The sequence below is a fragment of the Rhincodon typus genome, chromosome 13 (assembly GCF_021869965.1).
Source record: "Rhincodon typus isolate 14 chromosome 13, sRhiTyp1.1, whole genome shotgun sequence".
NCBI lineage: Eukaryota > Metazoa > Chordata > Chondrichthyes > Orectolobiformes > Rhincodontidae > Rhincodon > Rhincodon typus.
In genome coordinates, this window is record NC_063344.1 from 62249277 (window position 1) to 62273676 (window position 24400).

At 42.1% G+C, this 24400-nt stretch overlaps 1 protein-coding gene and 1 non-coding gene across 3 annotated transcripts in view; both read left to right on the forward strand.

Annotated features, from left to right (window-relative positions):
* LOC109914974 (autophagy-related protein 16-1-like) overlaps nt 1–24400 on the forward strand; it is a 43560-nt gene that overhangs the window by 438 nt on the left and 18722 nt on the right. The window contains exons 1-10 of one of the 2 annotated variants that reach the window (XM_020514581.2): nt 697–1180; nt 7429–7522; nt 9783–9885; nt 10184–10257; nt 10822–11073; nt 13218–13283; nt 13554–13640; nt 16513–16563; nt 20686–20788; nt 23377–23482. In XM_020514581.2, coding sequence (XP_020370170.1) covers nt 1081–1180; nt 7429–7522; nt 9783–9885; nt 10184–10257; nt 10822–11073; nt 13218–13283; nt 13554–13640; nt 16513–16563; nt 20686–20788; nt 23377–23482 — 1036 coding nt within the window. In that variant the 5' untranslated portion in view covers nt 697–1080. Of the gene's footprint in view, nt 1–696; nt 1181–7428; nt 7523–9782; nt 9886–10183; nt 10258–10821; nt 11074–13217; nt 13284–13553; nt 13641–16512; nt 16564–20685; nt 20789–23376; nt 23483–24400 lie in introns of those variants that run through there. The other variant, XM_048604179.1, reaches the window with a different exon arrangement.
* On the forward strand, nt 24105–24378 carry LOC125484777. The gene has a single exon (XR_007263596.1). It is a non-coding gene; the product is annotated as a small Cajal body-specific RNA 6 (non-coding RNA).

Below are 24400 nucleotides of genomic sequence, written 5' to 3' on the forward strand. Positions count from 1 at the left end.
CCAGTATGGTGTGGAACTAAGCCACTTCATGCATTTGATAGTTTTAAAAAAAATTTTGTTGTTCCTTTTTTTTCTGTCAGAAAGTTACAAGCCTAACTCCGGTGACTAGACTTTACCTCACCGAGGAGTGCTGCACTGTCCAAGTGAATCTGAAAGGTCTTTTGACACCATTTAAAAATGAATTGAAGAACTCTACTGATATTCACTCAATATTTATCATGTTGGGGCTGAGTTCCAGATGAGGCAGCACAAATTAGAGTTACTGACAGATCAAGTAAAGAATTTAAGAGCAAATGTTTTACATAGAATTGTGGGTAATGTTAAACATTGCCTGGCAGATAGCATTAAAACTGAAGACATGTATTTAGAGTGCTTTTCAGGACCACAATATGTCTCAAAACACTTTCCGTCCAACTATTCTTTTTGAAGCATAGTCACTTTACTGAAGTAGGAAACCCTTCAGCCAATATGCACTCAACAAAATCTCAGAAATCTTATCTTTGTGATGTTGATTAGGATCTAATATGGCACACTCAACAGGAATAATTGCCTTTGAAACATACTGCTATAGGAGCTTTTGCATCAGTTGAAGGAGGCTAATGGCACTTTGGTTTAAGGTCTCAACTATGTGATGATAGCTCCAACTGTATTGCTCGAAAAGTATTAGCCTTTTCTTTGTTTTCAAGCCCTCGGGTGCGATTGGACTCCAGAGCGTAGTGATGCAGAGACCAGAGTGCTACTAACTGTGCTGTCCCTTGACCTTGTTATAGTGAAGAGGAGCCCAACTTTATCGTGCTGAAAGGATTTGACCATGAGGGAAGAACATGTCAGTGAAGTGACAGGAAGCTCAATATGGTGCACAAATTGAGGCGCGAAGTAATTTTATGAGAAAAAAGCACAGCACTCCGCAGAAGCTCGCAGTGCCTTTATCAAACATGGCGGCGTAGGGATCCGGCACAGCCCGGCCTTACTGATTGCGCATGTGTAGTTTCATTAGGCCGCGGGAGTGAGCGGCACCATCCCTGGCCCCGGCGTGGGAGGCAGAGGGCGGCTTCGGCCGGCGGGCACTGAAAGAGAGAGATGGCAACGGCGGCGCACGGCTGGAGGAGAAACATCAGCGAGCAGCTGCGGCTCCGGGACCGCCTGCAGCGTCAGGCCTTCGAGGAGCTGATCCAGGCGTGTGAGTGTGAAGCGGCCTCGGCCTGAGAGAAGGGGAGGGAGCCCCGGGCCTGGATCAGGCTCTTAAACCCCGGGAGTATCCAGCTGGCCTGGGCTTAAACCGACGCCACGGGCGCGCTGCTGTCTGCCTTCATGGATCTGAGCAACCCTGGGAGTCGGGGCGAAGGCCAAGCTGACCTTGCGGGCTCCACAGTGCCAGCTACTTGTTTGTTTTCGCTGTCCAACCAGATAAAATAGTGTAAAAACCGAAAGGACTGCGGATGCTGTAAATCAGGAACAAGAATAGAAGTTGCTGGAAAAGCTCAGCAGGTCTGGCAGCATCTGTGAGGAAAAAAGTCAAGAGTTAATGTTTCAGGACCGGTGACCCTACCTCGGAGATAGATTGCGTCCTTGACCCCTCTAGGGCATCCTCCCTTTTTCAGCATTGTAATGTTTCACCAAATAATACCCCCCAGCCTGTCCTTTCCTTACTTCGCTATCTTTCCTGAAAGCCTGGTGTCCAAGAATATTGAGGACTCAGTCCTTCTTTTTGAGCCGGGTCTCTGCTATTATCATAGCATCGTAATTCTACAATGCAGGCCTCAAGCTCGCGTGTCATAGTCGGTCTGAGCCCTTCGTTTAGTTTTTAACGCCGTGGGTCACTGACTAGTTGGGAAAATGCAGAGCAGTAAACTTGCAACTTAAATTACAGAAGAAAAACGACAGAATAGTAACAATGAAAGACTTCAGTTATCCTCGTAGACTAGAACAATGATAATATAAAACTTTCAGAATCGGTATGTTTCTGCCCAGTAGGAAAGGAGGCTTTCCTGGTTCTGGAAAATGAGAGAGTGCATCAAGATTCAGTAGAGGAAAATTTAATGAACAGTGATCATAGTATCGTAAAATTTTAAGTTAGTGTTGGAAAGGACGAGACACAATCAAGATTGGAGGAAGGCCAGTTTTTTAGTGTGCTGAGAACAGGTCACAGCCTGAAAATGAAATTGACGCCTGATTTGTGTGCCTTTCAAAAGTGAACTTGATAGCACTTGAGAAAATAAGCAGAACTGCAAGGAAAAACAGGGCATTGGAACAAATTTTAAATGACACTCGAGATAAAATGGGCATGAAAGGCAGAATTTTACACCAACTTTGCAGCATTCATTCTGATTTGTTTGTTAATTTGTTCATGGGATGTGGACCTCGCTGGTTAGCTAACATTTATTTGTCCTTCCTTAATTCTATAACTATTAAAGTGAAAACGAAGAACGATGAGGTAAATTACAAAATAAAAACCAAAACAACTGTGGATGCTGTAAATCAGGAACATAAACATAGATTGCTGGAAAAGCTCAAACAGGTCTGGCAGCATCTGTGGAGAAAAAATCAGAGTTAACGCTTTGGGTCCGGTGACCATTCCTCAGAACTGTTCTAAACTGAGGAAGGGTCAATGGACCCAAAACATTCTGATTTTTTTTCTTCTCACATGTTGCCCAGATCTGTTGAGCTTTTCCAGCAACTTCTGTTTTTGTTCCTTATCTCAAGTTGTAAATATTGTCTCCAACAAACAATTTCTCACCACTATGTTCAACTACATTGAAACAGATTCACCACATATCTTCCTAATAGAATTGTCTCAGATTTTGAAAATGGGTCCACTACCAGCTTGCAAATTACAAAGTTTGCTTAGGTGATATTGAGCACTCATTTTACAGATCCGTGGAGTGGAATGAAAATGAAGTATTAAGTTTGGCAACCTGGGAAAACTGAGTTGGTGTAGCACTGTGGTTCTCAAATAGGGGACTGTAGAAATTTTTCATGGTATCCACAAAATAACATACAGGCAGGAGGCAGGAATGGAGTGCTGCAGTGTTACTTACTGTACTAGGAACAGCAGGAAAGAGCATTCCTGTTTTCTTAAAAACATTCTAAGTCTGTTTAAATGCAACGTATAGAGGTGATATGTGCAACTTAGATGGAGAGGTTGTGATTACCAATCTGGTAGTGGGCCCATTTTCAAAATCTGAGACAATTCTATTAGGAAGCTATGTGGTGAATCCGTTTCAATGTAGTTGAACATAGTGGTGAGAAATTGTTTGTTGGAGACAATATTTACAACTTGAGATAAGGAAGCAGCCAAGGGATGTGGAATTAGAACTTCTGTTAGTTTAGGGAATAAGCACTGATGTGGCCTAAAAGCATCTTATTTGCAAAATACCCTTCTTCACCCACTGTAAACTTTGACTGCTCAGCCCACCAACTTTCACAATTTTGCATATGTTCACATGTGCTGTGTGAACCTGAGCAGGTTAGTGCCGTTACCCCTACCACTCCAGCTCTGTGTTACACTTGAATAATGTTCACTTTGTCAATCTTTCATCTCCTTTTACTTGCTTTTGCTTTTCTGTTGTCTCTGTTAGGGCCTTCACCTATATTATAATACTCTGGGCATCCGATTGTAACAATGAGGAAGATTAACATTATCTGGCACTGCACCATATCATATAGAATCATAGAATCCATACAATACAGAAGCAGGCCATTTGGCCTGAGTCCAAACCAACCCTCCGAAGAGCATCCCATCCAGACAAACTCCCCACCCCCCCAAAAAAAAATCTCTGTAACCTTGTGTTTGTTATGGCCAATCCACCTAACCCGCACATCTTTGGACTGCGGGAAGAAACCAGAGCACCCGGAGGAAACCCACGCAGACACAGCGAATGTGCCAGCTCCACGTGGACAGTTACTTGAGGTTGGAATCGAACCTGTGTCACTAGTGCTGTGAACACTAACCAGAATACTTTACTAATGGGAATGTCCAATATTCCTCCTGAGACTGTGTCCAACTGGCCATTAAAATTTACTAACTTGCACGTGATAAGGCAATCTTTGCTAATTTGATTATTTAATTTCCAAAATTGTATCCGATCAGACCCATAATATAATGTGGAGCAATGACTCGGGATTATACTGTTGCTTCAAACTGAAACTGTTAATGGCTTTCTGAGACAGCAGCCACACATCTTTGCTTTTGTACAGTAATGTAGCAGCATTGAGTTTAATTCCCACCAGACCAATAAATCTTTCCCTCCTCTCTCCATTAAAGTAGTATTGCGTGATATTCCTTCCATTAACCAGTACTTTTGATTTATTGACCCTATCTATTCCCAGAATGTGCAGCACAAATTTTGCTATGTAGTATTCTCCACCTTCAAAATCTCTATAAAACTATCTTCATTATCATGGTCATATATCTTCCCTACCTCACACAGGGACTTGGTCTTACCTTCTTATACTCTACTACACTAAATGCTGCTGTGTATGTGCAAATTCTTGAATATTTCTGACCTTGTGGGGATCTACATTTGAAATTGTTGAACTTAATGTTGAGTGCTGTAAAATGTTTGTGGTAAATGCGATGTTGTTCCTCCAGTTGCATTGAGCTTTATTGCAAGACTGCATTTAACCTGCAATGGAAATGTTAGCATGGAGCAAGGTGGTTTGTTGAAATGGCAAGCAATTGAAAGATCTGAGTCTCTCCTGTTATCAGTGGTTGTGTTATACAAAGTGATCATCCTGTCTGTAATTGATCTTGTCACTGTAAAGGAGACCGCATTGTGAGCAGCGAATATTGTAAAATAGTTTGAAAGGGAGTCTGACCTCAGTTGTGGGTAAATTGTTGGAGGTGATTATAAAAGATAGGACTTGTGGACATTTAGAGGGGGGGAAAAAACTGGTTAGGGATAGTCAGCATGGTTTTGTGTGAGGAAAATTGTGTCTCTCAAACTTGATTGAGTTTTTTTGATGAAGTTACCAAAAAGGTTGATGAGGATAGAGCAGTAAATGTTGTTTACTCGGACTTCAGTAAAGCCTTCGACAAGGTTCCGCATAGTAGACTAATTAATAAAGTTAGGTCACATGGGACTCAGGGCAAGTTTGCCAATTGGATACATAATTGGCTTAACAGCAGGAGACTATGTGTGTTGGTGGAGGGTTGCTTTTCAGATTGGAGGCCTGTCACTAGTGGTGTTCCACAGGGATCAGTTCTGGGTCCTCTTGCCATTTGTATAATTGATTTGGATGACAATATAGAAGGCATGGTTAGTAAGTTTGTGGATGGCAACAACATTGGTGGTGAAGTAGACAGTGAAGAAGCTTTTCTAAGATTACAAAGGGATTTTGACCAACTAGGTCAATTAACTCCATCTGCCATTTTACAGCCCAATCTGGATAAATGCAAGGTATTGCATTTTTTTTTTACAACAAACTGGGGTAGGGCTTATACAGTTAATGGTAGAGCCTTGGGTAATGTTGGAGAATAGAGGGACCAAGGGGTGGAGGTACATAATTCTTTGAAGTTTGGCATACTTGCCTTCGTTGCATAGTCCTTTGAGTTTAGGGGTTGGGAAGTCGTGTTGAGGTTGTACAGGATATTGGTGAGGCCTCTTCTAGAATATTGCGTCCAGTTCTAATCGCTCAGTTATGGGAAAGATATTATTAAGCTGGAGAGGGTTCAGAAGAGAATTACCAGAATGTTGCTGGGTATGGACAGTTTGGGTTATAAGGAAAGGCTGGATAGGGTGGACCTTTTTTCACTGGAGTATAGGAGGTTGAGAGGCAACCTTGTAGTAGAAGTTTATAAAGTAATGAGGGGTATAGATAGAGTTACCAGTAGTTGTCTTCCCTAGGATGGGGGATTTCAAGGCAAGGAGGCAAATTTTTAAGGTGAAAGGGGAAAGATTTTAAAAAAGACATGAGGGGCAAATATTTTACACGGGGTGGTTCATGTGTGAAACGAACTTCCTGAGGGAATGGTGGATGTGGATACAATTACAATGTTTAAAAGACATTTGGTTATGTACATGACTAGGAAAGGTTTGGAGCGATATGGGCCAGGAGTGGTCAGGTGGGACTAGATTAGTTTGGAATTATAGTCGGCATGGACTGGTTGGACCAAAGGGTCTGTTTCCATGCTATATGACTCTAAGAACAAGTAAGCAGCTGGAAGGTATATTTGGAACCTTGGACAGTGAGGAAGGAGGAGATACAAGGGAAAATGTTGCACCTTCTGTGATCATGTGAAGGTGCCATGGGGAACTGAGGAAATGTTATGAGTGGATCAGGGTGTTGTGAAGTGAATGGTCTCTGTGGAATGCTGACATTGGATGGGAGACAAAGATGGGATCTTGCTAGATGAGGTGGAAGTGATGGAGGATGATCCTTTGAATGTGGAGACTGGCAGGTTGGAAAATGGAACATTAGCGCAATCTAGCTCTTTCACTCCTCTGCCGTGCTGTCACACAGTCCTCAGCTGTATCTGACCTATTTCCCACCCTTCTGTCCTCACCCCTTCTCCTCCAACTCAGAATAATGATAGGGTTCCCCTTTTGCTCACTTTCCACGCCATCAGTCTATGCATTCGTTTTGATTGCCGTCTTTCCATGTCTTGTTTGTTTTGTTGCTTTGCTGTTAGTGGAGCTGCCTCGTTTTCCCCATTCATACCTCCATTTACGCCACATTTACATATTCACCTTTCTTTTACTTCCATTAGCACTCCCTTTGTCTTTTCCTCTGGGCATCCACATCATCTGTTCTACTTGCTCCTCCTCTCCCTTTGTCAACAGCATAAAAATGCCATTTCCCGGTTCCTTTCATTTCTAAAGAAGAATCTTTTGACTCAAAAAGATAACCCTGTTTCTCTTGCCACAATGCTGCTAGAAATGCTGAGTTTGTCCAGCATTTTACTGCATCTGCAATATTTTGTGTTTATTTGTTATTTTAAATTGATGTGAGTTAAAATGTACATCAATTCAAAATGATATTCTTGCTGTGTGCAGTCACTTGCCCAGTCTGTACCATTTGTAATTGATGTCCACTGCATTCAGTGTTTCAGTCAGCTATTCCCACACTTGTAGAAGTGTTGAAAAGATTCCTGTTTGCAGTCTGTAAACATTCTGTCTGAGCTGCATGTGGACAGTAGAAATCCAGTTCATGGTGGGACCACTGAAACTGCTTGAGATGGAAAATTCCTTAGTATCTTGGTGAGCCCATGTTATTTAAGCAAGGCTCAAACAAAACTCAATAAAATTCACATTTATGGATGACCTTTCATTGTCAATCTGAACCATTAACTCTGTCTTGCCATTGCCTGACCTCCTGACTGTTCATTGTTTCTGTTTTTTTTTTATTTCAGGATTTTCAGCATGTGCTGGTTTTGATTTTTGTTTTGTGTGTGTGGATTTTCACCCCTTCAATGTTTGGTCTTCACAGACAATAAGCTTCTGGAGAAGTCTGATCTGCAGACTGTCCTAGCTGAGAGGTTTCAGGGGGAGAAATATGACCTTCACAACCGACAAGACGTTAGGTATGTAGCATTTGTAAGTGCTCACGTTTTCTGTTTACTGTCCCTCAGACCAACTACCTGGAAACCCCCAACAGCTTGTAGTAGCATATAATACTCATTATCATCATCCTCCACCTCTCTTTGCCATGAACCATTCCCTGTGTAGGGTAATAAGATATTCAGAAAATGGAAGCTTGGCTCATTGTGCCTGTTTCAGCTGTTTGAAAGAGCTATGCAGTTAGTCTCAGTCCTTTAAGAGATAACAAGGTGTAGAGCTGGATGAACACAGCAGGCCAAGCAGCATCTGCAGTTCCTACTATCTCAGTCTCAGTCCTTTCCTTTTTTTCCTGTAACTGCTGACGGCATGGCGAATCACAGTGGAGACACTGCTACTAAAGAGGGTTTGGGAAAAACCCCAGAAAATAAGCTGCTGGAAAATCATGGATTGAGATGCTGGGTCCAATAGTCACCCTAGTTAAGCTGTTGAAATTCCATAGGGATGTTCTCAACTTTTTCTTTCATTTCTTTGTGGCATGGGAGCATTACTGGTAGCGCCAAAGTTTATTGTGCTTCCGAAGGACGTCTTGAAATTTCTGCAGTCCATATGGAAAGGCATATAAAGGGTGAGAGAGTTAGTCTCAAGAATGTGACCAAGTAACAAGCAGGATGATTGTAGTTCCTGGGCAGGAGGCTCCATGAATTACATTGCGGAAAATGCATCTATTTCCTGGGACAAAGTTTGAAAGGTTTGTTGAGGGAGCCTTTCTAAGTTGCTGCAGTGCATCCTGCAGATATTATACAACTGTAGCTGATTGTGCTTAATTCTGTAGAACCTGCAGTTCTCTTGCTTTTGCATGTCTCTAAGCCATGACTTAGTGGGAAGTTGGTCACCTGACAGTCAGAATGTCGTGGGTTCATGTCCTACACAATGCTGTCTTTCAGATGAGATGTTAAATTCAGGCCCTGTCATCTCCTAAATGGATTTGAAAGATTCTGTGATAATGTTTTGAAAGAGAGCAGGAGCATTATCCCTGATGTCGATGTCAATACTGATCTCTCATTACAAAAGCAATTTTCCACCAATTTAAGCTCATTTACAATTTTGCTGCCTCTGTTGTATCCTGAATCAAATCATCTTCATCCATCACCCATTTGTTTGTTGGTTTTTGATCCATTAGCACCTCGATTCTTAAACCCTCTATGACCTTGTTTGTCTTTAACCTTTTCCAGTCCATCAACCTTGAAATAATTTTCCTTTCATTCAGCCTTGACCCCTTGTGTAATTATTTTGCTCCACTATTTGCAAATGCCTAAGTCTCTCCATTTTCTCTCCTTTTAAGATCCTTCTCAGAAGCTTCCTCTTTGACCAGAGTTTTACTGACCCATCCTAATATCTGTTCCATTAGCTCAGTGTCTGAAACACTCTTATGAGGTGCTTTTAGGTTTATCAACCTAAATATTTAAATATAACTATTAACTGTTGAGATTGTACAGAAAATAGATAACCACTATGTAACTTATCTGCAGCGGTTAGTTATATCTACCACCTCCCCCTATCCATCACAAACTTTACTCTCCATGCTTGACGGTGTCTAATTGCTTCTTCTGTTTAGTATAGCTGTGCATCCTCATGGGCTTTCCTGTATGACTGGTTGCTAAGTGAGTATGAACAGATCTAAGGAAGATCAAAGTTCTCTGACAAAATAATTAAACTTTGGGTGACTCTTGCGACTACTCTTCCTTCAGAAGTGTATAGAAATTCACCAGTGTTGTCAATTATTTCAGTGTGATTCTGATAACTTTTGAAGTGCGCTGCTTTATTGGTGAAGCGTGTATTATTCCATGGATGTCTATTCTCTGTGACTCAGCTGGATTGTGAAATTGGACTGTATCGTATTGAGCAATTTTGACCAATAGGGAACACTGCACATGGCTATCATTCCCTGGCCATTGGTGGGAGGAGAAAGAGGCGACATTCCCTGATCCTTATTGCTGTATGGTTAATGCATCTCTGGTGGCAAGGACAGATCAGGTCAGACTGAGATTCCCCACTACCACAGTCCCCTTGGTCAAAGACCTTGTTGGCACTTACTGCCTTGGCTTTTAGCTGAATAAAAGCCACTTTACTTGGCTGTCATTGGGAAACAGCCAAACAGCATGCAAGGAACTGGTGTCCCAATGAAAGTGGGGCATTTAGGTTGATTGGAAAGAAGTTTGCGACAGTGAGAATTATGCTGTTTTTTAATTCTACACTAAAGTTTGTGCTTTCTTGGTGCTCTAGTCCAGGCTCCGATGGTGCACGTAATGAGACAGCACATGAAATTGCCCAGATGCGGATTCACCACCAGGAGGAACTCACGGAACTCCACAAGAAACGTGGAGAGGTGTGTATGTACGTGTGGAACAAAAAAAAATTGCCTGTTCTGCTTATTGTCATGGGCTACATGAGCCTGACTCTGACTCTGAGCCTGACTCTGACTCTGAGCCTGCTGCAGCTCCTCTAAATGATGTGTTAAATGATGTTTTCAAGACCTTGTCAAAGTTCCAAATAACTGGTATCAGGAGACCCTTCCCTATTTGAATGTTTTTTGGTTAAACTGCTCTGTAGTAGCAGGAGGCTTACACTGTATTTAAGTATGTATTAATTTTCTTCCTCACCTTTTATTTATGTTCCTTCTTCAGCTTGCCCAAAATGTGATTGAACTCAATAGCCAGTTGCAGCAAAAGGACAAAGAAATCCATGCAAATGAATCAAAGTAAGTGGCAATCAGCAAGGATTTAGAGGTGCTTCCCTGACTTTTATCTGATTCTGTCCTATATTGGATTGTAAGTACCAGGGTGCCACATAAGCATTGCAAGTGAGACACATGAGCCTGATTTTTGTCATCTAACGGCATCTGTGCGTTACCCAATAAGGCCTGCTGTAAAGTTAGAGATCAGGAACCAGAAAACTGATTCAGTTATCCTCCTCTGGTTTGGCTGTTAAGACCAGTCATGTCTAAGATCAGATAACTTGGCAAAAAGAGATTTGGCCACTTACAGAATTAATTTCTAAAATACTGAAGAAGGTACGAAAGAGCATCTAGTCCTGGGATCCATCGGCTTTTATATGTCCTAGAATCCTAGAATAGCGCAACAGGCATATTGAAGATACTAGAGATGGGTTTTGGAGTTGGCACAGACTATTGAATTAATTAAAGATGATGGGGTGGCTCTTATGATCAAAAACTTGCTTCTCTGCTTACTGCCTTCTTTAAAACCTTTTGCCTTGTCACCTTGTGAGCTTTATCTCTGCCCAGCCTATATATATTTTGTTTAAGGATGATGGAATATGAGAAGCAAATACAACAACTGAGTAACGATTGCCAGGAGCTGAGAAACAAGCTCCAGGAGCTGGAGCAAGCCAACCAGACTCTGAAGGATGAATATGATGCCCTCCAGATCACCTTCACTGCTCTTGAAGAGAAGCTGCGGAAAACCTCTGATGAAAACCGGGAACTAATCTCACGGTGGATGGCCGAGAAAGCACAGGAGGCTAATCGGTTGAATGCAGAAAATGAGAAGGATACTTGGTATGGTTTTGTCAGTTAAAGTTTATGGCTTTGTGTAGATGGTAAATATTATCTCATTAGTATGAGCCAGTACCAAGAGGTAACACAGGCTTGCATTTTTAATTGATTTGCTCTCTGTTTATGGGAAGTACTCATACTATTGCAGTATGGCTCAATTCATCCAAATACAGACCAATTCAGAGCATATTTAAGGGTCAGTTTTATAGTGTGGACTAGTCACTGTTGGCCAGATGAGGTTGAATAACTAGCACCTCTGCCCGTGGAATGTCACTGCATTTCTTCTGATAACTTTCATGACTTTTTGGTTTTCTGTGGCCAGAGCACAGCTGACCAGATTTATTGATTTCACCTATACGTCTCATGACCTGGTTCAATGTGAAAAGCCTTTCTACTGTTGTATTGTGGTAGAGTGCATACTATAAGAATGAGAAATGGAAGCAGGAGTAGGTCTTTCAGTTCCTTAAACCTGCTCAGCCAATCGATATGATTATTGCTGATCTGACGCCCTTCATTCATTTCTCCTGCCCTTTCCCCATAACCTTTGATTTTTACCACTGATCTCAGCCTTAAATATACACATGGATTCTGTCCCCACAGCTTTCTGTGGCAAGGTATTCAGTTCTCTGAGAGAAGAAATTCCACCTCATATCAGTCTTAAATTGGCACCCCTTAATTTGAAACTATACCCTCTGGTCCTAGACACTTCCATGAGGGAAAGCATCTTCTCAGCATTTATCCTGTCAAGCCCCTTAAAATTCCTATGTGTTTCAATGAGATCACCTCTCATTCTTCTGAATCCCAATGGGCAAAGTCCTAACCTGTTCAACTGTTCCTCATCTTTCAGTCCCTCCATACCCAGGATCATCCTGGTGGGCCATCACTGAATTGCCTTAAAAAAAGGGGACCAAACCGCTCTCGGTACTCTAGATGTGGCCTCACCAACACCTCATACTGCCATAGTCTTATACTCCAACCCCCCTTGAAATAAGGACCAACATTACATTACCGTTCCTGATTCCGTGCTGCATCTGTGTGCTAGCTTTCTGTCTTTTGTGCACAAGTACCCCCAAATCCCTTTGTGTTACAGCTTTTACTTCATTTCTGTTAAGTATATAAAGTTCAGAATGGTGCTAGATGGTCTTGACTAATATGAAATTAACTGGGACCTTTGATATTGGTTTGTAACTGGCTTCCAAGCTGCTAAGAAACAACAAATATCTCGTTATCTGTAACTTGAGGCTCTGCCACATTCTCCTGTCATGGAATACCCTAGGTACAAATTGTATAGGTATTCTACATATTTAATCAGTTTTTCTGTGTAGATTAATGTTTTATTGTGTATGTGGGCATCAAGCTTGAGAGTTTGTGTGTTGCTGTCAAGCTGTGTGTACCAGAGCACCAAGGTAATGTAGTATTGCCTTTCATTATTCTCTCAATTCTGCTGCTTTTAACATAAGAGACACTATGTGTTGAGAATAAAAAAAAAACTGGTAAAGGACAGAGAAGTATAAGAGCTCATTCTGGAAATCGGGGTATTTGAATTGTGAAGTACTAATGAATGAATAACCTTTGAAGGGACTAACTTGCAGGGGGAAGGTTGACAGCCTGCTGTCACCGAGATCTGGTTCTGTGCTGACCTTTCCGAGTAATTATTTGAGCTGGGTTCTGAGCTACATCTGGGACCTGCATGGAGAAATCAGTTGGGTGTTTCTGTACTTTGCTGCACAAGAGAATATTTGAACTGGCTTGGTTATGGAGGGGCCAGTTGTATGACGCAGTTCATCCATATCCTGTGTTATTTACAAGGAACGTTTTTAGAGCTAACATCAATGGAACAGATGGTGTGACTCTAATATAAGGATTATTGGGTGAGACCTTGCCCTTGATTTGCTTTAGTGCTAACTAAGTACTTGGTTTGACTTTCTTATTGAGAAATTGGGTCAAGTTGAGCAATGTATCTTTTCAGTTTAGTTACTTCAAATTCTGTTAGATTTTGACCTACTGCCTAGACTATTAACCTTCTCCTGAAGTTTTGTTGAAAGTGAAAGCTACTTTGAAGTTGACAACTATGTGCATGGTTCAGATAGACATGAAGAAAACAAGTGACAAACTTCTTTTAATCTTGGGTCTTTTTCATCTCTCAGGAGACGGCAGGCAAAGCTGAAAAAGGATCTTGCGGAGGCTGCTAAAGAACCATTGAATATTGATCCGTGAGTTCCTTCTATTGCAGTAAGTCTTTTTTAGTGCATGAGCATTCAGTCTCGTGCAATATTTCATTCTGATATTTGCAGTAATCCAGAACATAACCAGCAGTGTACCAAACAGGCCCTGTGCAATCAGTATTCCACCTGAGAAATGTTTGTACAGAACTGTGCACCCAGCTTTGGAGTGAGTTTCTGCTCTGCAGGGCCAGTTATATTTGTCTGTAGTGGGATGGAGTGAATGTCATATGCTGTCTTCCTATTCTCTGCTTTTCCTAGAGATGATGATATCGAGGTGCTGGGTGAAGAAGGACCTGATGCATCTGGAGAAACGTCACCTGTGCGAGCAACACACAGAACCTCCAGGTGGGAACGTTTTCTCAGAAAAATGTTGTTTTAAGTTTGCAATAGACTATTTTCTTTAGCTCTGTTGATTGCCCTGTGTTCAATGTGCTGACCAGTGTAGCATTGACTCAAGCTAAGACAGGAAGGGTACCAGGTTCATACATTATCTTTAAGTCAACTAATTTCCAAACAGCTGGTGGTTGGTATTTTACAATTATTAGAATATTAGACTTCCTGATGACTATCTGGTGACCCATTTCTGAAAGTGTATTTGCGTGATTCACAGGTGATGGTACAATTGTGTTTGAGGCAGCACTCCACTCATTCAGTCTTGACTGATACGTTTGGATTGGTCACCAGATTAGGGCCAGCAAAAAAGTGTCTTGGGGAGAAAAAAATTGATCGAAGCACCACACTCTTAAATTGATTTGCGCTCATATTGAAGAATGCCTGCTGACACCTAAAAGCACGCTCAGTGCACATACAACTGATCTTGCTCAACGTCCCTAAGGTTAATGCCTGTGACATCACACTATCCCTTTCGCTTATTTATTGTGCTCATTTGGGTGCTTTTTTTGGGTGTTTTCTTTTAAGCAGGCATTGTGTTTCACGTATGTGCAGGACTTTGTTAGAAGTGTCAGGAGACACCGCTTTTATGTTGAAGATGTGTGATGTAACAACACATTTTCAGGCGTCAGTATTACACTATTCTAGAGGTGAAATGACTGTTCAGAATGATTAGAAAGGCACAATCTGCAACTGTACCGATGGCTGTTTATCATGATTCTGGGGAACAGAATACAAAGTTTTCCTCCCTGAACATAACTTTAGGATCAGTGCATTTCTTCTTTTAAAAATTGGTTATGTTTTTGATGACATTGGGGTATTTCCAGGCTATCCTTGCTTAAATGCCAGAATGAAAATTTTCAGGACTATAAAAAAAATCCAGCAAAAGTCTCCAATTGGCATAGATAAACTCTGTCTGCTGGATCATTGCAACTTATCCTTCAATAATTACTTTAATAGTTAATATAATAAGATTTTATGTCACACGTACCATAATTCAATAGGTAGTAATTATTTTGCAGTTAAATCTCTAAATAACCTTGAGAAATGCAATTACTGCTCCCTTGTTCACCACAAGTTATCCAACTATCAGATTTTTTTTCTGAGAACTAAACTTAATTAACTTTTTTCTGAGAACTGAAGTTCCCAATGCTCGTAATTTCGATGGAAATTGTGCATTGAAATTGTTCAGCAGTAATATGGTTTTACTTAAAGAACAATCTGTTTACTGAAGGGAACAAATTATTCTGAAAGTATCTCACACTTTGTGGATCCACCCTACGTTTTTGCAGTTTCCTAAATTCCTTTGTTTTGTGAGCTGCACCAAGCCACATCGAGTAAATGAACTGATTTCATTCCAGTTGGAGAGGCATCAGCTCCAAGCTGCATCTGGTCAGACCAAAACAAACAAATTGCGGATGCTGGAAATCTGAAACAAAAAACAGAATGTATCTGTGGAGCAAAAGCAGGGACCTGAAATGTTGACTCTACTTTCTCTCCACAGATGGTGACCAGACCAGCTGAGTTTCTCCAGCAATTTGTCTTTGTCCTGGTCTGAGCTGAAGGGAGCTGTTGTTATTTGCAGTTGCATTTTGAATTCTCCTGCTATCCTCGCTCAGCAGGGTTGGGAAACGAGGGAATGCTCTAGTGCCCATATCCCTTTGCCTCCCCAGAATCCATATCCGGATCAGCCGAGGATAGGATCAAGCTCCTCCATGATGCCCCTGCAAGTGAATGGCTCCTTGCTGCATTCACCCTGAATGGAGTGTGGTCACTAGAATCAAGTATCAATAGATCAAGTATACCTGAATTTTCAGTATTGCAGACATCAAAGCTCTTTACCATCATCGCAGTCTGGTAAAGCGGCCCCTCACGTTCATAGTCCAGTCCCAGGTATAAAATGATGGATGGTAGCTCATGGTAAGGTTCTACTTTAAATTTAACCCAGAGACACATCTGAGGGTCTGAACTAGGGGACACTGAAACACAGTGAAGGCAGTGTCCTTTTGAGAGTTTGCTAAGAGGGTCTGCTGGTGCAGAGGTTCCTGAAGTTCATCCGCCATTGGTGGATTTTCTTGCTTACTAACTTTTCACTTGTGAAACAGTATCCAGGTGCTCTCCATGTTTCTTCCCACCATGGTAACAAGTCATTGGTATTCCTTCCCATCAGCATTTCACCACCTAGTTCGGAAGACAATATGCCCAGACCAATTCTCGCCCACCCGAGCTACACTGTTGGTTGCACATGCCCTACATGAAATGTGTTTCTGCTGTCTTAATATGGGTAAATGGAAACAATAAGTTGACAACTTGACTTGGTCAAAGATTCAAATGACAAATAGAAACTAAACTGTTCCACCCAGTCTTGGAGTGTCAAAGGATATTGTCTGACCCAACGTACCACCCAGAGGGTAACATTCGTTCATTTCTGCTGCTTATGACTGACATGCCCCTGTGTCAATAATGAATGTATGTAGGATCAATCGTGACTGTACCCCTAAAATGCTTAAGACATAATCTTCAAATGTTTACAATCAGTCCTACATGTGAAGAACCACTACTTGGTTAAGTTTCTAGGGGCATGTGGGAAACTTGGCTCAGCCAGGAAGAGTTAATTTGGAAAGGAGAACCAAGAAAGTTTAGGATCTTTATGCAAATAAAGAAGACGATTTTGTGTCTGTGTGTTCTGACAGCATTCATTTGTGCCTGGTGGCCTTTGGTGAGTGTGGGCAGAGAGGTGAAAGAGGTTTATGATCTCAGCCAGGAAGGTGAGTGGGCATTAATTCAACAACACTGCTCATTGGTCATTTCTTTTTGTTCTTTGCAGAAGGACTTCGCAGACACCTGGTCTCTTGGATTCTATCAGTAGTATCTTTGGGTAGGTTAGGAACGTCCTTCTCGTGTTTTTTCTTTTTGAATGTTTGATCAAGATCTAACTTGATCAAAACCTATTTTTAATGGGACGGTAATTAATCTGGCGTTCTCTTACAATAACACATGCCTCTGCCCATGTTACCTCTGGCCTACCCTCCCTTACGTGGAAATTGTTCTTACTAATGATGCTCAGCTGGTTATCATTTTGCTTATGAGACTATGTTCCTGCTTTTCATCGCTCTGCTGCAGTGAACCTCAGGTTAAACCGTAGAACTGAAAACAGCGCGAAGAATTGGAGATGCCTTTTAGAAGTTGTATAAGTAAAATGTATTCCACAGCCAGTATATTTTTGTAGCCTCTGTTTTATTCAAAAAAAACTCCTTCAAACACTACTTCTGTCTGCTCTTTCAAATCAGTTTTCTGTCTTGTGAATCTACCAAAGACCACATCCTGAACGGGTCTAGGCCCGAAACGTCAGCCTCTCTGCTCCTGTGATGCTGCTTGGCCTGCTGTGTTCATCCAGCCCTGCACCTTGTTGTCTGGCATTTACCCTTGCCCTGCTTTGGTCATTTTTCTCTTCTCCCCTTTATTCGGTGCGGTGCTCCAGGCACCATTTGCCCTCCGTCACCTTAGTACAAGCAGCCAGTCTTCATGTGTGACCCTTGGCAATGAATGACAGCAGATGATTTCAGTGCTCAGCTATATCACTTCAGCCTCCTGCAGGAGTCAAACAACAGTACAGCAAAGAAACAGACCCTTTGGACTAAGCCTGTCCTGACACATGACACCATTCTAGACTTTAAAACTTTTTTGCCTTTGCGCAGTCTGTATGCCTCTATTCCCTGCCTGTTCATGTATCAGTCAAAATGCCTCTCAAATATTGCTATTGTAGCTGCTTCTACCACCTCCTCTGGCAGCACATTCCAGGCACTTGCCGCCCTCTGGATAAAAAAAAATTGCCTGTCACATCTCCTTTAAACTTTCCCCCTTTCTTCCTAAACCTATGTCCCCTAGTAATTGACATTTCTACCCTAGGAAAAGGACTCTGATTTTCCGTTCTAGTCATGCCTGTCACAATTTTGTAAACTTCTATCAGGTTGCCCCTCAGCCTCTGACATTCAAGTGAAAACAAACAGAGTTTTTCCAGTCTGACCTCATATCTAATACCCTCCAAACGGGTGCTCTCTCCACGATTCCCTTGTCTGCTCCACACTCCCCACTAACCCCACCACACCCGGCACCTTTCCCTGCAATGGCAGGAAGTGCTACACCTGCCCCTACACCTCCCCCCTTGCCTCCATTCAAGGTCCAAACCAAACTTTTCATATCAGACAGAGGTTCACCTGTACATCCGTCAACTTGGCCTACTATGTCCGCTGCCCCCGATGTAGAGGAGGCCACATTGGTGAGACCAAGTGTAAACTTGGAGACCCTTTCGTAGAATGTCTGCGCTCTGTATGCCTTCCGGTCACCAACCATTTTAACTCCCCCTTGCACTCCCTGGGTGACATTCCGTCCTGGGCCTCCAGTGTCACAATGGCATCACCTGCAAACTGGAGGAGCAATACCTCATATATTCCGTCTCGGGAGCCTACAGCCCGATGGCCTAAACATGGAATTCGCCAGTTTTAAAATCTCCCCACCCCCAGCCTCATCCCATGTCCAACCCTCCCTCTCCTCCCTGCCTCCCTTGACCTGACACAACCTGTCCATCTTCTCTCCCACCTATCCACCCCACCCATTCCACTGACCAATCCCCACCACTCCCTACCTGCACTCGCTTATCACCATCCCAACTACCTTCACCAGCCCCACCCCACCTCTCATTTATTTTCCAGCTCCCTTTCCCCCTCCCTATTTCTGAAGAAGGGTCCTGACCCGAAACATCAACTTTCCTGCTCCTCTGATGCTGTCTGGCCTGCTGTGTTCCTCCAGCTCCACACTGTGGTGTCAACATTCTGGTAAATGTTTTCTGTACCTTCTCTAAAGCCTCCACATCCTTATAGTAGCGAGATGACCAGAATTGTTCACAATATTCCAAATATGGCCTTACTAAAGTTCTATCCAGCTGCAACATTATTTGCCTATTTTTAACACTGTATGCCCTGACCGATGAAGGCAAGCATCCTATATACCTTCTTGACCATCTTACCCACTTGTGCTGACTCTTCCAGGGAACTGTGGACCCATCCACCCATTCCCTCCACGTCAATGCATCTAAAAGTTCTGCTGTTTTCTGTACTGCCGTTTACTATATGCTTCACTCCTGCATTAGACCTTCCAGAATGCATTATCTCACATTTGTCTGGACTAAATTCTATATGCCTTTTCCCACCTAAGTCTCCAGCCTGTCTATATCCTAATGTATCTTCTGGCAATCGTCCTCACTATCTACGACTCCCCTAACCTTTGTGTCATCCACAGACTTACCAATCAGACCACCTACGTTCTCTGCCAAATCATTTATGTAAATTTACAAACAGCAGGGCTCCCAGCATTGATTTCTGTGGAACACTACTGCTCTCGGATCTCCATTCAGAAGAACACCCTTCTGCTGCAACTCGGTCTTCTGTGATGAAGCCAGTTCAGTACTTTACAAGTTCGATGCAGATCCCATCTGATATCTTCTGTATCAGCCTACCACCGGGGACCTTGTCAAAAACCTAGCTAAAATCCATCTAGACAGTATGCACCACTGTGACCACTTCAATCAGAAAACTCTGTGTTTTTGAGACATGTCCTAGCCTGCACAAAGTCATGCTGGTTGTCGCTAATTTCATATTTTTTCAAATGTGAATAAATCCTGTCCCTAAGAATCTTTCCCAATAATTTCCCTACCACTGACATCAGGCTCACCAGCCTGTAATTTCTGGACTATCCCTGTTGCCTTTCTTAAAAGAAGAAAAAGTACTGGTTATTTCCCAGTGCTTGGGACCTCTTCTGTGACTAAAGATGATACAAAGATTTTGTATTAGGCTCCCGAAATTTCCTCCCTTGCCTCCCTCAGCGTTTTGGGATGGATCCCATCAGATCCTGGGGACTTGGTGACCTCAATGCTTTTCTAAACACCCTACATAACCACCAGTTTTGTATCGACATTCTTCAGAATATCAACATACCCCTCTTTAAACTCCCCATCCACGATGTCCTCCTTCTTTGTGAATACCAATGCGAAGTATTCATTAAGGACCTCACTCGCATCCTCTGACTCAATGCTTAAATTCCCTCCTTTGTCCTTGAGTGGACGTACCCTTTCCATAACTACCCTCTCGCTTTTTATATGCATATAAAAAGCCTTAGGGATTTCCTTAATCCTGTTTACCAAAGTCACTTCATGGCCTCTTTTAGCCCTCCCTGTTTAAGTTCTTTTCTATTTTCTTTACATTCCTCAAGGGCTCCGTCTATCTTTAGTTTCCTAAACATTTTGTATGTCTCCTTTTTCTTTCTGATGAAGCTTACAATTTTTCTTAGCATCCTTATCCTTCATTTACACAGGAACATACTGGTCCTGAACTCTAATGAACTGGCCTTTAAAAGATTCACATTTGATAGATGTGGATTTATCTCAAACAGTCACCCCTAATCTCGATTCCCTAGTTCTTGCTTAATGTTGTCCCCCAGTTTAGGACTTTCACCTGAGGAGTATACTTATTCTTATGCATAAGTGACTTAACTTGCAGAATTATCCCATGAGTGAATAAAAAAAATACAGGTCTTTATTCGGAAGTTCCCATTGCTGCTTATCCCCAGGTTTGCTCTACTCTATTCTCGCTGCTGCCATTCTGACTGTAGTCAATCACTCATGATCAGAAGAAAATCCAACTAAGTTTTGTCCTCTTACCGCCCAGCCTTGGAAAGCGGTTGTTGTACTTGCTGATATCAGCTATCTGCATAAACTGGCCATGGAGCTGGGCTTTCTGGTCTGTATGATTGAGACCTGCATTTCTCATGATTTCTTCATTTGATCCATAATTGTAGATCAGCTAATTGAACTTGCTTCTCTATTCACTTACCATACCATCCAAGATATGAATACGCACTTTGTTCTAAGTGAACGTTGTCCCTTGGTTATTTTTCACCATCTGCAGGTGGAGTAAATGAGAGACTCTTTGTTTGCTACCTTTAGAAAACGTTCGCCCACGTTACATGGGACTGTGACCGAATGCCCCAGTGTGCGCACGGGGCCATGCAACGAGATGCGACTTCCCACCATGGCACTGCACGTATTTGTAAGTATTTGAACAAATAGGAGGCTAGACAAGTAACTGGGCAGAAAGAAATAGAAGGATCTGCTATTCAGCTTAAATGTAGTAGGATGGGAGGAGGCTCCTGTGGAACCTAAATAGTTTACAAAGTAGTAGGCCTGAAAGGAGCAAATTACTGCAGATGCTGGAATCTGTACTGAAAACAAAATGCTGGAAATCACAGCAGGTCAGGCAGCATCCATGGAGAGAGAGCAAGCTAATGTTTCAAATTTAGATGACTTCTTCAAAGCTGATGTGAAGTCTGGAAAGGGCAACATTTATGCAATGGTGAGCAGTTGGAGTGCTGGGGGAGAAAGGATGTTGATCGTGCAGGTTAAGTGATCGGAAGGTGAGAATGGCAGAACAATGGTGCGATTCACTGCCAAAATGGAAATAACAAATAATGTCACTGGAGTGGGGGGAGGGGAGAGAGGACATGGTGGCAGAGAATGTAACAAGTAAAGCTAAAACAAAGGGAAGAAATGGGGACTGGGTTCACAATCTAAAGGTGTTGAACTCAGTATTAAGTCCACAAGGTTATAAAGTGCCTAGTCTGAAGATAAGATGTTGTTCCTCCAGTCTGATATACCTGTTTCATTTTTGGAAGTACTCTGCATTCTGTTTCATCTATCAGTTTTTACGAGTCTCTGCTTAGAGTTTTGCCGGGTGATGGCATGTGAGTAATTTTCCTACTATTGGACTGAGTTCCTGATCAGTGCTGGTACTGCAGAATTATTGAAATAGCACCATGCTGTTAAGTCAGACTGTTTGAGAGTTTTGTTTACATCGGAAAGCGCAGGAATAACAAGACCATTACAATCCATCTGACTGGTTCCAGTCTCCAATAAATATGCTGCACAACATCTTTCATCTAACTTAGCAGTGGATAGATTAGTTGTCTTTGAGCTAAAGTATACGTTGGAAAGTCAAAATAAAATCCTGGGTTAACAAACGATCCGTATTTGAGACATGACAAAAGAATAGCTTGTGCCAAAGCAGCATTTTATAATATCTGTCAGAAATATGGCAAGGTACTTTTCTTTAACTTCTGAAGTGCCATCATTCTCCTAAAGGCTAAAATAGCATTGTATATAACAAACATTTATGAGCTGCTGTGTAATGTTTATCATTTAGAAGAAAGTTTTTTTAGAACATACTTGGGGAGGCTGAGTGCGTTTTCGGACTCTTGTTATACACAACATATTAGAAGAATCGAGCATCACAAGCTGAACAACTTTTCTTAATCAATATTACGCTATTAACCCCCAATTATGATTCATTAACAGTTAGGCATGTCTAAAATGTAAGCAGCGGAAATGTTGTTGATGTGATTTGCAATGTCTGGATTGTGTCCGAAATTCACAAAGGTGCCAATTTGTTCCATTATGTAAACAAGAATACTATAATTCCACCCTCCTAGCATCCAGCTGTTAAATAATACTACTGCTTTGGCCGGGAGTCTTTTGCACATATTGGTCATGTCCTGAAGGAGACTCTCTTGATATATTCTGAATATACTTTCCAGCAGTCTGATCTTTTGCCCCTTATTTGACATATTAATTTACAGGTTGACTTTGTCTGTACAATTTGGGATTTTATTATGGTCTTCTAATGAAGCTGAGAATTCTAAGTTTCTCCTGTCTTTCCACATAGTTCCAGTAAATGGAAAAGAGCAGTGTTCTGGCTCTTGGCTGATTGTAACTTGGTTATAGTTCTGGAGCAGTTCCAGTCTGCTGCTTTGCTCAGTTGTAAATCAGTGTTGAGTTCAGTGATGTTAAATATATGATCTCATCCACAGTGCGTAACTTAACAGAACTAGTCACAATGGAGTGTTAGATGATGTGTGGCTACTTCTACTGCGTGACTTGAAGCTGCGAGCTGAGTTCTTTAACTCCCATATAAGAGATCAGGTCCTCATTCTGGATTGTGGATTAGTTAATTGGTGGAATGCAGAGCATAGGAATGGATGGGTCATTGTTGAGTGGGCAGTGGTGGAGGGCTATGAAGACCGATGCTGGGACCCCTACTATTTACAATCTGTATCAGTTTAGGAGTATTTTGAGACATTAGGGTGGCCTAGGCCTAGGCCTAACCCTAACCCTAACCCTATTGCAGGCCGAATTAAGGGTTCTGCTCAACGTTACAAGCCATGGCTAGCGATGAAAGAGTGAATCTTCAGTGCTAATGGCCGAAGAGCTAGGATCTTGAAACATAACAGCTGTTTGCAGGTGGATTCTTTGGGAAGAGGACTTGTGTCTCCATTCCGTAAGTATTAGGAAGACAATAGGAAACCAACTCTGGTTCTTTTCCCTAGTCATATTGCTCATGCTAATTGTTTAAGGTGACAATGAGAGACTGCAGTTAAAGGCAGCAGCACAGAACTAGCACAGAGAAAAGATAAAAATTGGCCTTTGGAATGTCATTACTACACTTTGTTTCCTGCTTCACTGTTGGCAACAGTGCAGTTCTAATACCCAAAGTTTCTGCTAAGGGTGCCTTTCTATAGGGGTCCCACTATAATCCATGGTTTTCTCTCACCTTTGCTCTGGATTTTCCTGTTTTTTTTATTTTAGGATGCTCATGATGGAGAGGTTAACGCAGTCCAGTTCAGTCCAGGATCTCGAGTGGTGGTGACTGGTGGCACGGACCGGAAGGTTAAACTATGGGAGATCTTGTCAGGTATATAGGGGGAAGGTTTACATCTAAATCCACACTGGTGCCAAGTAATGGGGATTAGAGCTGAACCTGACTCTTGTGTCTGTGACCATTTTACTGTTTAGAAACATTATGGGTAATCCTAGCAACATTTTCACGATTTTATTGGCGAAGGGAGTCTCATCTAACTATCTACCATGAGCACCTATGGCACATGTGTCGAAACTTCAGTTATTTTTGTTTCCTGTTCTCTTCACTCCCTCACCATAGCTGTAACTCCCAGTGGTCTGCATTTCCATAGATGCTAGGCTCTGCCAAATGGAGAGTTTAGACAGGGAGCGTCAGTAGGCAGTCCCACTTTGGGAGGTATTAAAGCAGAATCTAATCCTGTCCTTTTCAATTTTCACAGCGCACTTTCTGCATAGTGATCAGGAACTTTAGTTAATTTTTGTAGCACTCCCTCCAAATTAACCCCGGGAAGGCTGAGATGCTTTATAACACCCTTTCCCATTCCTCATTATTATCTGACTCAGGATAAAACTTGAATCCTGCTTGATGTATTGTTATTGTCTCAGTTTAAGATGTGGACAGTAATATCCATGTTTTTCTAAGCTAGTGGTGTTTTTGTAATTGTTTGAAGTACTGAGGTCAGTGATGATGGATAAACGCTCTGATGGCACTTTACTAAATGGCCACATGCTTGCTCCCAGGGGCTCCTCTATTTTCCATTCTGCTCCAGTTGTGCTCTGATGGAAATGGAGTTCCTGACAGTGACTGATGTTGCTGTTTCAGTCGATATTCTCACAGAGAGATGTGGAATGTCTTTATAGCACGCATCTTACAGAATTCATCCCACAGGAGCTTTTGAGCATGGTGGGATTTATCTCTGGTGCATGATTGCAAGTTTTCAAGCTGAGACCTCTATTGAGAAAGTGGGATTGA